The 15,281-nt window shown below is 46.4% G+C and overlaps 1 protein-coding gene and 1 pseudogene across 1 annotated transcript in view; one reads left to right on the top strand and one right to left on the bottom strand.

The window, feature by feature from the left end:
• The first annotated feature begins 8,054 nt into the window (after positions 1-8,054).
• Positions 8,055-8,692, top strand: LOC149990489 (U1 small nuclear ribonucleoprotein C pseudogene; annotated as a pseudogene).
• A 4,143-nt stretch (positions 8,693-12,835) lies between these two features.
• The window catches only part of TEX11 (testis expressed 11), a 118,589-nt gene continuing 116,143 nt past the window's right edge, over positions 12,836-15,281 (bottom strand). Inside the window, exons 28-29 of the mRNA XM_090264013.1 lie at positions 13,554-13,718; positions 12,836-12,944 (exon numbers count right to left, since the gene is read on the bottom strand). Of these exons, the coding sequence (XP_090120139.1) occupies positions 12,873-12,944; positions 13,554-13,718 (237 nt within the window). The 3' untranslated portion in view covers positions 12,836-12,872. The remainder of the gene's footprint in view (positions 12,945-13,553; positions 13,719-15,281) is intronic.

Consider the following 15,281-nt stretch of genomic DNA (forward strand, 5'->3'; position numbering starts at 1 on the left):
CCTGGGGCTTGGTCAGCATCAGTCTCCCCAAGTTTTGTCCTGTCCTTGTTTCCCACGTAGGATTTTATGACCTCAATTCCATTAATCCTGTTATCCATTCAGTTGGTTCTGTGTCGCCTCTGAGCTATTTTATTATCACCGCAAATAACTTTCGGAAGCTCAAAATCCAATTTCCTCAAAAGCCTCTCTCTTCCCCCATCACTTCCTAGAAATAGCTGAACTTGCTGCTGTGCACCTCGTCCCTCCCCAGTGAACAGGGTGTGGGGGTGCGAGTGTTGTCAGAGCACGGGGGGGGGGGCTTCAGTAGTGAACCCCACCGGGACTGGGTACGCAGAGCCATGCTCCGTGTCAGGCTGACACCCACCAGTGCCTTCCACGTTCGGCCTGGTGAACGACGTGCATGTCCTAGCCCTCCCCTGTCCCTGGCTTTCTAACCAGCAGGACCCAGCACACTTCCAGGAAAGGGGGCGGTGTGAGGACTCAGGTGTGCCTGCTCGCAGTGAAGCGTCTGTGCAAGAGGACGTTCTGATGGGCCTTCCTGTGCCCACGGTCATCCCCAACTTCACCGACAGAACTCGTCATCTGAAGTGCTGTCCCAGTTCTGTCCCCCTCCCATGGGGCACTGTTACCTACAGGAGAAAAGTCCAAGCTCCTTAGCACGGCCCTACTGCCATCAGGCCTTGGCCTTCCTGTCCTGTGTCATCTGCGTCATCTTTTGCTGCGTCCCCATTGTGCTCCCGCCATGAGTTCCCGGAATGCACCACAACCCTGTGTCTTTGTTAACTTTCTTTTTTTGGGGGGGGGGGGAGGGAGAGGGAGAGAAACATTGACTGGTTGCCTCTTTTACGTGCCCCAAGGATGGGCCAAACCCACAACCCAGACATGTGCCCTGATCTGGATTCGAACCAGTGAGCTTTAGCTTTGCAGGACAACACCGAGCCACAGCAGCCAGGGCTGCTCACACTTCTTTTCTTGCCCATAAAAATGCCCTCGCTGCCACCCTGTCCCCACCTTGCTTACCTGGGAGACTCTTTTTAATATTTTAAAACTGGATTCAAGAATTCCCCTCCTTCTAGTCTGCCTTTCCTGAAGCACCTCCTCTTCTTCCCTCCCACCTCTGGGTTGAACTGGCAGTTTGGTTCTTTGTGCTCTATTAGACTAGAGAATATTTGTCATTGTAACATGCTTACTATGTTTACAGACAATAACAAGTGCTTCATGCATTTTAATTCACTTGTTGCCAAAACGGCACTGTGAGGTAGGTGGTCTTATTACCCTCATGTTCCAGATGAGGAAACTGAGGCACAAGGGGGTCCCGCAGCTCACAGCGGGCTGTCTGTCAAATGCAGGCTGTTTGGCTGTGGCAGCTGTGCCCCTAATGGCTACATTGTGCTGCCTGTCACTTCGCCACACTTGGCGCGTTGGATTGTCGCCATCTTTCCGTGTGTCTTCTCCTGAGCTCCAGCATTTCGCACAGTGTCTGTCACATAGTAGGTGCCCAGGAAAAGGGAAGGGAGGCCCTAGTTCTTGGCTCCAGCTTGGAGGGTAGAGCTCAGACTAGGCCTAAACCTGTGGTGAATGGGACTTTTTGGTTGATTTTCTTGAAAAGCCTCCTTTCCGGAGTCCCTGCAGTTTCCTCTGGGACCTTGCTTGCTTCATCAGAGATGACTTGTTTCCATTGCCAGCCACAGGTGCCCCTTGAGCTCCTTCCGCTCTTCTCACTCTGCTGTCTTCTCAGCAAGAACTACTCTGCCCGCACTCGCTGACCAGCCATGTTCGCCCGACACAAGTTCACTGAGGGCCCACAGCCCTCCAGGGCAGCCCGCCCTCCCAAGGATGACATGCAAAGAGCCCTTCCTCAGCCCTAGCGGCTTAGAAACAAGGAAAGCCCGCATCCCCGCTCTCACCTGTGACTTCTCTTTAGGTCACTCCTGCTTTTTTAAAAAAGATTTTATTTACTTATTTTGAGAGAGAGGATGGGATGGAGAAAGAGGGAGAGACAGCAATGTGTGGTTGCTTCTCATGTGCCCCCCAAACTGGGGACCCGGCCTGCAGCGCAGGTATGTGCCCTGACTGGGAATCGAACCTGCAACTCCCAGGTCTGCAGGCGGCACTCAGTCCATCGAGCCACACCAGCCAGGGCAGGGCCACTTCTGCTTTTCCTAGACTCTTTTCTTCCTTTTCTCCCATGTCTCAAGTGCCACCATTTTCCTAGTCACCCAGGCCCCAAGCCTGATTCCTGTCCCTTGGTCATCATAGCCAGTCTCCTGCCAAAACTTGTTGATCCTTTCAACTGTCCCCGCACTCCAGTCCTTTGCTTTCATGATCACCACCCCTCCGCTCGTAATGACAAGAGCAGAGCCAGGTGAGCGCGTGGTGAGAGGCGTTGTGCTTGGTGCACGTCCAATGATAGCAGTGCTGCTCTCGGGGACCCTGCAGTCTAGTGGGGGGGGGCAGACAAGTAAATGACTGAGGATGTAATACACATTCTGCTCCATGCTGTGAAGGAAATAAATAGGATGCAGTGACAGAGGGTGACCCAGTGAGGAGACCTGCCTGGAGAAAGTGCCCAGACGAGGCTTCTGTGAGGGGGTGCGGCATTCAGGGTGAGACCTGGGAAGCTCAGTAAGGTCAGCCTGGTGGAAGAGGGAGTGGGGGCTGTGGGGGAGGGAAGGGGTGAACACCCTCCACTGGCCCCAACACAGCATCTCTTCCCGACTGCTTGCCTGGGTACCTGTGACCAAGGCCTCTGTCTGGAACATTGCAGGCCTCATCGCTGCAAACCTCGCGAGCTTCAGCTCAAACGCCACTCTCCGTGTTGTCACGAGTCTTCGCCTTCCCTTCTTCTGTACCACTCTAGCAGGTCAGACTGCACTTTCTCTGTTCTTCTTCTTCTTCCTTTTTTTTTTTTTTTTTTTTTTGGCATGAAAGCTATTTGTCCAGAATGTACTTCTTCAACTAAATGAGAACTTCTAGAAGCATCCAGTGTGTACCTTAGTGTGTACCTTCAGATCCCTCAAAGCAGCTAATACACACCAGATGCTCAATAAATGATTGCTGAATGACCTTCCCCTTTCTGGATTTCACAGTCTTAATCTGCAGCATGAGGAGCTCGCACAGACAATCTAAGGCCTCTCCCTTTGACAATAAAACCAATAAAATAGAATTCTAAATGACAGGTACTCTGCTGACTCCCCCCTCTCCCCAAGACAACTCACATTTTGCAAATTTTCCATTCAAAACGACAAATGAACAGTGACGCCGATGACACAGAAGGCTCATGTACAGCTGTCAGAGAGCGTGGCACGTGAGCATACTCAGTTTATACACAGTTGAATGTTCCACTCACACAGGAGCGAGGTGTGCACTGTGCGGGAGCACAGGATCCAGAGGAGGTGCGCGGATGAGGACAGTTGGGCAGACGGGTGGCATTCTAGGACAATTTTTTTTAAAGGATATTTTATTAATCATGTTGTTATAGTAGTCCCAATTTTTTTGCCCTTTGCTCCCCTCTGCCCAATACCCCCCTTCCCTCCAGCAACCTCACCCCCCTTAGTTCATGTCCATGGGTTGTGTATAAAAGTTTTTGGCTTCTGCATTTCCTATACTGTTCTTAAGAGTCCCCTGTCTATTTTGTACCTACCAGTTATGCTTCTTAGTCCCTGCACCATTTCCCCATTTCTCCCCCTTCCCCCTCCCAGCTGATAACCCTCCAAATGATCTTGATATCTATGATTCTCTTCCTATTCTGGTTTGTTTAGTTGGATTTTGTTTCTATTTTTTAGATTCAGTTGTTGATAGTTGTGAGTTTGTTGTCATTTTAATGTTCATATTGTTGATCTTCTTTTTCTTAAGTAAGTCCCTTTGACATTTCACATAATAATGGCTTGGTGATGATGAACTCCTTTAGCTTTACCTTGTCTGGGAAGCACTTTATCTGCCCTTCCATTCTAAATGATAGCTCAGCTGGATAGAGTAATCTTGATTGTAGGTCCTTGCTTTTCGTCACCTTGAATACTGCTTGCCAGTCCCTTCTTGCCTGGAAAGTTTCTTTTGAGAAATCAGCTGATAGTCTTATAGGAACCCCTTTGTAGGTAACTCTCTGCTATTTTCTTGCTACTCTTATGATCCTCTCTTTATCTTGAACCTTTGGCATTTTATTTATGATGTGTCTTGGTGTGGTCCCTTTCAGGTTTATCTTGTTTAGGACTCTGTGCTTCTTGGACTTTTATGTCTATTTCCTTCACCAAATATGGGGAGTTTTCCTTCATTATTTTCCCACATAAGCTTTCAATTTCTTGCTCTTCCTCTTCTGGCTCCCCTGTGGTTTGGATGTTGGCACATTTAGAGTTGTCCCAGAGATTTCTAAGCCTCTCCTGGTTTTTTTCCAATTCTTGCTTCCTCATTCTGCACTGGTTGACTGTTTTTTTTCCTTCTTATGTTCCAAATCATTGGCTTGAACTCCAGTTTTCTTCCCCTAACCACTGATTTTGTGTGGATTTTCCTTCGTTTTATTTAGCGTAGACTTCACTTCTTCCCCTATGCGTTTGCCGTACTCAAGCATATCTGTCAAACCTGTGAGCATCTTTATCACCACTGTTTTGAACTCTACATCTGTTAGGTTGGCTATCTCCTCGTCTGTGAGGTTGGCTATCTCCTCATCGCTTAGTTCTCCCACTGGAACCTTGATCCATTCCCCCTTTTTGGCCATACTTCTCTGTCTCCTCATCTTGACAGGCTCCTGTGTTTGTTTGCCTCTGTGTCTTAGGTAGAGCTGTTGCACCTGTTACTTTGTAAGGGGTGGAGCCTTAGGGATTTATCAGTACAGGGCGACCTGTTTCACCACACTGTGGCACTCTATGTGGGGGAGGGGTCTGAGAGGGAACAATGTCACTTGCTCAGCACTCGCCCCTTTTCCAGGCACTTCTCCCACTTCCGCATGGGACTGGCGCTTCTATAGCTGTTGCCCTAGCCGTCGTTCCCAGAGTGGGTGGGTCTGCGGATGTTCTGGGACTGTAGGGGCCCTTTAAATAAGCGGACTCTACTGAGAGACCAGCTGTTTCTTCCTCCACCTCAACCCCCACTGGTTTGCACAGTCAGAAGCAATGAAGTTTGATTTTCCCCAGTGCTGGGACCGTGGGCTGTGAGGTCTGGTGAGGAGCTGGGAACACTCCCCAGGTGTCCCTCCTGACTTTTTAAAACATGTGACTGCGCTTTCTGCCAGCCTGCCGCTTCCGCCACTGCTGCCACCACCACACCACATCCTCTCCGCCCCAGCTCCACCCCTCCTACATGTCTGGATGAGTATTTCCTCTTTACATTTTTGTTTGCTGGACTTCCATGCAGCTCAGTTTTCTGGAACTTCTGGTTGTCTCTAGTTTTGAGGTAGTTGTATTCCTTCTTAGTTGTGGAGGGAGATGCAGTGTGTCTGTCTACGCCTCCATCTTGGCCAGAAGTTCCTGAACTGGAATTCTTAACTCAAGGTAATACATATCATCCCAAAAGATCATTAAGACTGGGAGGAATGAAATTTAGAACTAGAATTTGGCATCAGGAAAAGCACGTTGTTGAAAAAGAAAGATGCTCTTGAGAATGGGAGGTAACATTGTGTTATATGCAGAGAAATCCACAGGTGTGAGGACAGAGCCCTCTGCTGAATTTTTGGTGGAGTTAAAAGGAGAAAGAAACAGGAGTGATAAAGTGCAAGTACATGACGCCTGCACCAGGGGGGGAAATGGATGGTGTACAGTATTCCTGATGCGGATCATGGACGTGGCACAGGGCAAGATGTAGCAGCAGTGAGGGACTGACTGTGCAGGGTTGCTCTCAGTTTCATTTGCCTAAAAGCAGAACATTGAGAAATTCTATACTTGTCTTGCTGACAGTATTACCCCTCAGCAAGGAAAGAAATCAACAAGATGGACTGTTGGCTTTTCGTAACCTAATTCTGACCAACAATGAAGAACTGATTGGTCAAGTGGAAACCTGAAGAGCAACCGTATTAGCACAGAGTTTCTGAGTGCTTAAGGCTAGACATAAGAGATTTGGTTCCAGGGTTCAAGAAAGCACATCAAACAGTTCAGAGAAAAGAAAAGTAGCATGAGGGCAGAGAAAGAGCAGGGGCTGAATAGATCTAGCTTTATTGTTTTTATTTTTCAATTACACTTGACATTAAATATTATTTTGTATTAGTTTCAAGTGTACAGCATAGTTAGAGAATCATATGCTTTACGATGTGAAGTGTTTTAATGAAGAAGTAAAAGGAAAGGTATCTAAAGAAAGTGAGGTAAATCCATGGAGAGTTCTTTGATGGTGAGACATTAAAAAGGTGGACAGAAGGGCATCTGACCAAGGATGAATATGAAAGAGTCAGATGGAACAGCCAACAGCCTATCGGGAAGACCTGGCCCCAAACAAGCTTATTCTAGGAGTAAGAAATAGAGGTTTTCAGTTTAGTTCACATCAAGAAACAAATGAAGGAAGTCCTAAAGTCTGCATGTTGGGGCAGAGAGTTTTGTTTTAATCAAAATTAGTTTTCAAACATAATATAAGTACATGTAAAAATAATTCCAATAGTACCATGGGATATAAAAGGAAAAGTGAAATGGCATCATGTTGCAGATGACAAAGACAAAGAGGAACTCTTTAATTCCCACTTTGCTTTAGTCTTCTCTGCCATCAGGCTGAAATGGGTCAAGCAGACAAGACGGAACTGAGGAGCCTAGTAAATAAGAAGTTGTAAGAAAGCATCAAGGTGCTTTAAATGATTTTGTCTCTGCATCCAGACAAATTATATTTCAGGATATTGGGAGAAACTGTAGATGAGATCTCTGCACTGTTCTGTAACCTTTGGGGAACCACGGCGAATAAGAAAGATGCTGGGATTCCCAGTCAGGGCACATGACTAGGTTGCATACCAGGTTTCCAGTAGGGGGCGCGTGAGAGGCAACCACACAGTGATGTTTCCCTCTCTCCTGTCCCCTCTCTCTAAAAACACATAAATAAAATAAAATAAAATAAATCACAGATCTCATAATATTTTTAAAAATTCTTCATCTTAAAAAGAAGATGCTGGACGCCTAGAGAAAGATATATGCTCCTTTTTATTTATTTATTTTATTTATTTATTTTTAATGTAACTTATTTATTTTTAGAGAGATGGGAAGGGAGGGAGACAGAGAGGGAGAGAAACACTGATGTGAGACAGAAACATCGATCAGTTGCCTCTTGTATGTACCCCAACTGGGGACCCAAACCTGCAACCCAGACATGTATCCTGACTAAGAATCGAACCCGTGACCTTTTGCTTTGTGGGACGATGCCCAACCAACTAAGCCACACTTGTTGGGGCCATATGCTCCTATTTAAAAGAAAGATGATAGGTAACATAAGTGTTAGACAGGTTCTAGAATACATTATGGGATGAGATAGTTTGCATGAGACCTAGAAGGGAAGTAGTGATCACAAAAGGTTTATAAAACCCTTTACCTAAGAATAGTTCAAGACAGACTAAACTCATTTTCATTTCTGAAATAGCCTCAGTAAATATACATGGGTAAAGCAGAGGAATGGATTCCCAGAAGGTGCTGACAAAGTCAATTGTGATATCCTTGTGAAAAAGTTGGAAAATATAGATAGTACGGTTATTGAATGAGTGAATAATCAGCCCAAAGTCTACTACTTAAGGGTTCAATGTTTTTATTTATGTAATAGTTTATTATCTGTCACCACCACTCAGAAGAAAGCTCTTCAAAAGAGAGACTTTGTCCTATGTTTTGCTCATGACTTTATCCCCAGTGTGTATAGTGGTGTCCAGTACATAGTAGAAAGTATTCAAGAATTGCTTGTTGCATAAATGAATGAATTTGGAGGTAGGACTTCAAGGCATGTTACCAAACTTTGTCTCTGGCTTCTCCTTTTCAGTATGTTTTATTATTTATTTGGATAAAGACATTGGATGGCATGCTGACCAAATATGCAGGTAATGGGGGGTCCGAGAGAGATACCAACATAACAGAGACTATCTGAAAAGAACGATTGTCAAGAGCAATTGAATGGTGGTAAGTGCCCTTAGAGGGAAGAAATGGGGTCTGGCGGTGCAGAATGGAGTGGCCAGTGGCCTGCAGAGCAGCGTGCCCAAGTTTAATTGTGGCTACTGCGATGCATCTCTCCTCCATGAGTCTTCACCTGTGAGACATACCCTGCAGCGTAGGAAACACAAAAAGCATGTGAACGACTAGTATCAGAGATGGATGGGGGAGCAGGCTCAGAGTTTAATTGACAAAACAACTGCAGCCTTCCAGCAGAAAAGATACCTCCGACTCCATTCTCTGCTCCTCCTCCTGCAGGGGCAAGGATCCCACCTCCCCCCAGTCTTCTGGGTCCTCCTCACTCTGGTATGATACCAGCATCCCATATGGGGGGCCCTCCCATGATGCCAATGATGGGTACTCCTCCTCCTGGGATACCAGTGGGACCTGCTCTTGGAATGAGGCCACCTGTGGGAGGGCACATGCCAATGATGGCTGAGCCCCCAATAATGATACCTCCCGCCCATCTCGTGGTGGCGCCTACTCGGCCAGGAATGACTCGACCAGACAGACAAGGAGAGAGGGAGCCTCTTTCTCTCAGTGTTATATTACTTGTTCTGCTTCACCAGGAGATTGTGGTACTGTCTCTGGGTGTTTTCTAATAGCATGACAAGGAAGACTCATTCCGTTTTCCTGTCAAAGAGGGAATGGTGTGGAAGGGGCGTAGAGGAACAAAAAAGGACAATTTTCATTTGTATTGTGAAATGTGAAAATAAAATTATCAACTCTTTTAGTTTAAAAAATACTGGAAGCACAGGGGATTCAAGATGGTGGCATAGTAGGGGGCAGTATTACACGTAAATTATAGAACAATTAACCTTAATAACCAACTAAAGACCAGCTGAACAGGTTTTATAACCAAGGATTTACAGAAGGACAGAGCTGCGAAAGGGCTGCTCCCGCACCCATGTGAGGCAGCTGAGAATCCGGACAGACCTCACCCATAAAGGAGTGCTGGGCCCCGCAGCCCAGAGCACCAAAGCCAGGAAAAGGAGCCCACATAACATCTGCCTGTGAAAATCAGCAGGGATTCTGACCACCAGGGAGAGATGGGAATCTGCTAGAGACAGAGGCACGCCCTTAAAAGGTCAGTGCACAAATCTCATTCGCAACCACTCACCCTGGGCTCCGGCAAATAAAGGTGGATTGGAGTGGATGGGAGTCCCACGAGGACAGACTTGGTTGTGTGGCTCTGAGGAGGGAGTGAAGGGACAACTTCAGGGTCCCTGTGCTGAGTCCCTCTCATACAGTATAGATGCCATCTTTCCTGGGTCAAGCACTCCCCTCTGCATGGCCTCAGACTGGGGAATGCACTGGCCCCACCCTGCAGAGGAGTCAGCTGACCAGGTCTCTGCAGACTCAGAGGGCGTCAGACTGAATTGTGTGACTCTGGGGAGAGGGCCACTCTCCCCCTCCCTGCGAGCGTGACTGGCGCCATCCCACCGTGGGGGACGCACTAGCCCTATCCTGCGGACTTTTGGCAGCCATGTCCTACTGACCTAGGGCTCTCGAGATTTGGACAGAACTGCAAACAGACTTGAGTTGTGTGGCTCTAGGGCAAGGGCCATTTTGCCCTCCCATGCCAGACTGGTGCCACTGTTCCTGTGTAGAGCCCTCCCTTCACACAGCCAGACCTTGGTCTGCTTGTACCTGATGAACCCTGCTGGCTTCGCCCTGACACCTCCCTGAGACCCCACCTCACCGCCAAGGCCCATGGGCACCCAATGGGTGGCAACTGACCTTGGTGTCTCCCGGGATTCTTGCTGAGTGGCCTCAGCTATGGGCAACTGCTGATTGGCAGCTTCATCATGATAATGCACTCGCTCGTGCATCACGTCTCATGCAGGGTTTTTTTAAAAGATTTTATTTTTGGAAAGAGGGCGAGGGAGGAAGAGAGGGACAGAAACATTGAGGTGTGAGAGACACACTGATCAGTCGCCTCTTGCATACCCCAACTGGGGACTTGGCCCACAACCCAGGCATGTGCCCCAACCAGGAATCGAACTGGCACCCCTTCTGTTTACAGGCCAGCACTCAATCCACTGAGCCACACCAGCCCAGGGCTCTTGCAGTTTTTTGGCAAAACATCAACTCACCCAGGTGACTCAGCACCCTTCAGCCCAGATTTGGTGCCCTGTGACTTCTGGCTTTTCCCAAAACTAAAATCACTTTTGAAAGGGAAGAGATTTCAGACTGTCGGTGAGATTCAGAAAATATGACAGGGCAGCTGATGGCAATTGGGAGAACTGTGTGAGGTCCCAAGGTGCCTACTTTGAAGGCGACTGAGGTGTCCTTGTCCTTTGTACAATGTTTCTTGTATCTTCTTCAATATGTGTTTTTCATATTACATGGCTGGATACCTTCTGGACAGACCTCATATATGCCTATATGTGTATATGTATATACACATATGTACATGTATTTCCTAGTTCTGTCCACTGAGAGGACCTAGAAACAATGGCACTCTTGTAGTAGTGAGTATCCCTAGCACCCACATCTTCAGCACTAACTACTCTTTTCCATGAAAGGAATTCTAGTACTGGGACAGGGGAAAAAGATGAGTTTAGAGCATCTTATTGTGTCACAAAGGAAGTGTTCAAAGAATGAGGGGGACATGTCAAAGGGATGTAGGAACCAGCTTTGAGAAATAACAGTGAATAACTCGTTAAGTAAAAGAGAAGCCCATTAGTCTGTATTAAAAAATTTTAAAACATGAATAAGGGAGAAGAAAATGCTCTACCTAATGCCAACTAATAAAAAGGGAATGATGGACATTCAAAAATCCATTTAGCAACCATCACAGTAAGTTAACTCAGGCAAGGATCATCAATGGATGCCAGAACTAGTGAGTGCAGGTTTAATGAGAAACAGAATATTTGGTCTCAAATACCCTCCAGAAGGTTGTTCATATCTACTTATCAGTTACTAGGTACATGGTAGACACCACGTTAACTTTAATGAGGGATGGGACAAACTGACCTTGTGCCTGCTGGTACACTGCACTGAGAATATACCACTTTTGTGGTACAGTATTCCCTCACTTATCGCGGGTATTACGTTCTAGACCCACTCACTCCCCGTGATAGGTGAAAATCCGTGAAGTAGGAACCTTACATTTATTTTAGTATTTATATATATTGTAAGGCTTTAGAAACCCTTCCCACACACTTATAAACTGTTCCCAGTCCTTTATTAACCTTTCCCACTCCCTTATTAACCTTTTCCACACTTTTATAAACACTAATGTTCTTAAACATATTCTACTCTCTTAAACCTACATCACTTTAACAACATACGTATACAGTACTGCAAAATCCCGCGATATAGCAAAAAATCTGCGATAATTAAATATATTTTTAAAAATCCCATGATACCGTGAGGCCACAATAAAGTGAGCCGCGATATAGAGAGGGACTGCTATATTCTTACCCAAAACGCACCAACTGAATCTAATCTTTAGGAAACATCAGACACATCCACATTGAGGTTCACGCTACAAAGTTAGCCTGTACTCTTCAAAAATATCAAGGTCATGAAGGATAAGGAAAGACAGAGGAACTGTTGTTTTGCAGGTGATGAGAGAGACCTGGCAACTAAATGCAACTAATGAGGGACTATCAGGACAATCAGTGAAATTCGAATGAGGCCTATAGATTGGTGGTAGAATTGTATCATTGCTTATTTCCTAATTTTGATGGCTGTCCTGTGGTCATGTAGAAGAGTATCTGTTTTTAGGAATAAACAGTGAGCAAAGGGTAATGGAGCACAATGTCTGCAAACTACTGTCAGTTCAGAAAGAAGCACACACCCAGGGAGTGATAAGGCAATGTGGTAAATTGTTAACAGCTAGGGAATCTGGGCGAAGGATGTGTGGCAATTATTTGTGCTTACTTGCAACTTCTCTGTAAATATGGAAGTATTTCAAAAGTCAAAAATTTGAAAATGTTTACAAACCAATGGTGGATGGGGGTTGGTGGTGGGAATCTTACAGTATACAAGTGCAAGTCCAGCCAGAATGAGGCTGTGGACTGTGTGGGTCAGACCTCCCTGGAACATGGGAGTTGGCTCTTGGAAGGTGAGGTGACCGTATCATATGAGGCACAGCCAAGGGGTCTGGCTTCTGTCTTCACTTCTCCAAAGGGCATGTGGGACAGAGGAAGCACCCTTGGTACCGGGAGACAAATTTCTGTTCAGTACGCAGGAGGGCTTTTCACCAATGAAATGGGCAAAAAGGTGGATTGAGTGACGTTGGGAGTCCCTGTCATGGGATGTGTTCTAACACAGACCGGACAATCAATGCTCAAGAAGGTCGCAAAGACATTTCATGAATCCAGTCAGTGCTGTGCCTGAGGACCACTAAGGTCCTTCTGATGAAAGAGCCTGGCTCTCTGTTATCTCCAGGTATTGGGAATTGGGCACTTCTGGAGTAAAATACCACCTGTGTGGGACTGGGATGAACATTCTTTTTGTTCACAAGAGGGGCAAGGATCCCCTAACTCCTGCAGTTCTGTGGAACCACAGAGGATCAATGATCGAAATGCCTTCCTAGATAATCAGCCCGCTTTCACAATGGGCTACTTCCATACGTAATTGTAAGCCCTTTGGAAATGAGCTCGACACAGCAGTTTTGGGATGCTCTTTATTTAAACATGAAAAAACAAAATCAAAAAACAGGGCCTGAGAAAACAAAAGAAAAGTTTAACAATTGAAATAGCTAATGTCTCAGGACCATGCGCCTTCTCCTCCAGCTGCTGGTAGCTTGTCTGCTTGTTCGGCTTTCAGTTACTTTGTGGAAGAGAGAGGGCGTCTTCTCTTGTTCAGTGTTTCCATCAGCTCCTGGTACAGGATGTTCACCTGGGAGGAGATTAGCAGAAAGATTTCTTGAGGGGAAAGGATACGTGGAAAAGCCTCCCCAACCCATGGTGACAGCACGAGTCTGACCTGCACCTGAGCCACATGGGAAGAAAAGACAGTACTCTCTTGGGGAAGAGGGACCGCATCACACTGGGGCTGTTTTCTAGGGACCTACAGCTAATCCTATAGGAGAAGCTACCTAAAACATAAATGATCCTTTGCTCTTCTTTGCTAACGAGACATTTTCTCCACCAAGCCTCTCCTGGTTGGCTTCATGGCCTGGACGTCTGCAACTCAGAATAGTTCCAGGAGAAAATACCTCTTTAAACAGCCACAGAGGCTGCTGCTTCCCTGCACACTGGCACCGACGGGGACGCCTCTCTCCAGAGCTCACTCCTGGTGTTTGTCTGAATTAGATGCCATTTGCTGTCCCCGAGTCGCCTGCTCACTACCCTTCCTGGTTTTCCCTTTAAGAAATCCCTGTGTACCACTCCCTAACTCTTGCAGCTCCATAGAACTGCTGGGAGGAACCATGCCCAAGTCTTTTCCCAGCCAAGGAGGGTAATGCCAAGCCCTTACTGGGAGCCTTGGAGCCCTCTCCCTGCTCACCTGAGTTTCATAGACTCTCTTGAAGGAGCCAAGGTAGTCAACAAAACGCAATGCCAGGCCACACCATTTTTCAGCCATTACGTACTTTCCCGAGCCATACATGTATATGCCGGTATTCCAGGCCATGATCATCAGCCAGAGAACCTCCACTTCTGGGTAGCCTTCCTGAAATCCAAGAACAGTGTCTTGACTATCACAGCTACTGACTGTATCAGTACTGCATACCACTGGCATTAAATAACAGGGCGCTCTGCAAACGCCAAGAAGGCAGCCTGAGGTGACATGAATTCTAACTCAGGCCTCCTGGACTGTCCTGCTCTCCCTGAAGCAGGAGAAAAACCTGTATTCTGGTTGAGGATTCCCTTGGTGCTATCCTCAGGCAGTGAACTCCCCAACACCTACCTCTAATTTTCAGAGAAGGCTGTCAAGAAGTACTTTCACTCAATCTTTTACTTTCCTTGACACCAAATTAGTCTGTGTTTGGAACATAAATTATATTATTCTTTATTTTTATTTAGAGAGGGAAATGGAGGGAGGGAGAGAGGAGCAGACAGAGACAGAGAGACAAGAGAGAGAAAGATCAATGTGAGAGAGAAACATTGATTGGTTGCTCTCCTACAAGCCCAATGGACTCACAACCCAGGCATGTGCCCCGACTGGGAATCAAACCTATGACCTTTTTCTTTGAAGGATGACACCCAACCCACTGAGCCATGCTGGTCAGATATTAATCTTTATTTTTTGCAAACACACACACACACACACACAGATTTATTTTAAGGAACTGGCTCACACAATTGTGGGGGCTGCCAAGTTTGAAATCTGTAGGGTAGGCCAACAGGCTATAAATTCAGCTAAGAGTTGATGTTGCAATGCTGAGTCTGAAATCTGTAAGGCAGGCCAGCAGGCTGGAAAGTTAGGCAGGATTTCTATGTTATAGTCTTTTTTAAAAAAAGATTTTATTTATTTTAGGGGAAGGGAGAGAGAAAGAGAAACTTTGATGGGGTGCCTCTCGCATGTGGCCCAACCAGGGACCGAACCCGCAACCCAGGCATGCACCACAATCAAGTCACACTGGCCAGGGCTCAACGTTATAGTCTTGAGGCAGCTCTTTCTCCAGGAAAACTCAGTTCTTGCCTTTAGGGCAAAAATTGGTTATGGAAGGTAATCAGTCTTACTTAACATCAACTGATTATAACTTTTAATAAATATTAATCTTCAGTGTTGACAAAATCTACCTGGCTATGAACAAAGGGTACATTTCTGATATAGTCCCCTTGCCTTATGAGTGTCTTTAATATGGCTGATCAAAAGATTTCACAGAAGTGGAAAGGATTAGTCTAGAGAGCAACTTTCTCAGTTCTTGTATGGGAGGTGGGCCACAAGGGGAGCATCCATGCGCTCATTCCTTGTTAAAGGTCTTCATTTATACACCAGGTCTCAGGTCCTTGGAAGGGGAAATGTGATAGACCTGGCCAGTGGTTTCCCGAGAGCGTCAATGACGTTCTCAGCTATAATTCACTCGTTGGGATCCATAAGAAATTATTGCATAAAACATTATGAGAACGAAGGCGCTAAGGGGGACAAGACAAAGCTCTTACCCTGGGGGACACAGAGTGCCTTTGGGGAGACAAGGTACCCACGTGGAAAAGGACTCCACATAGCATGTGACTAAGGGCTGGTCAGAGCAACACAGGCACTAGGTGCTCTTGTTCGGTGAAAGCAACG

The sequence above is a fragment of the Furipterus horrens genome, unplaced genomic scaffold, assembly GCF_987537825.1.
Source record: "Furipterus horrens unplaced genomic scaffold, mFurHor1.1.pri manual_scaffold_17, whole genome shotgun sequence".
In the NCBI taxonomy this organism is placed as follows: Eukaryota; Metazoa; Chordata; class Mammalia; order Chiroptera; family Furipteridae; genus Furipterus; species Furipterus horrens.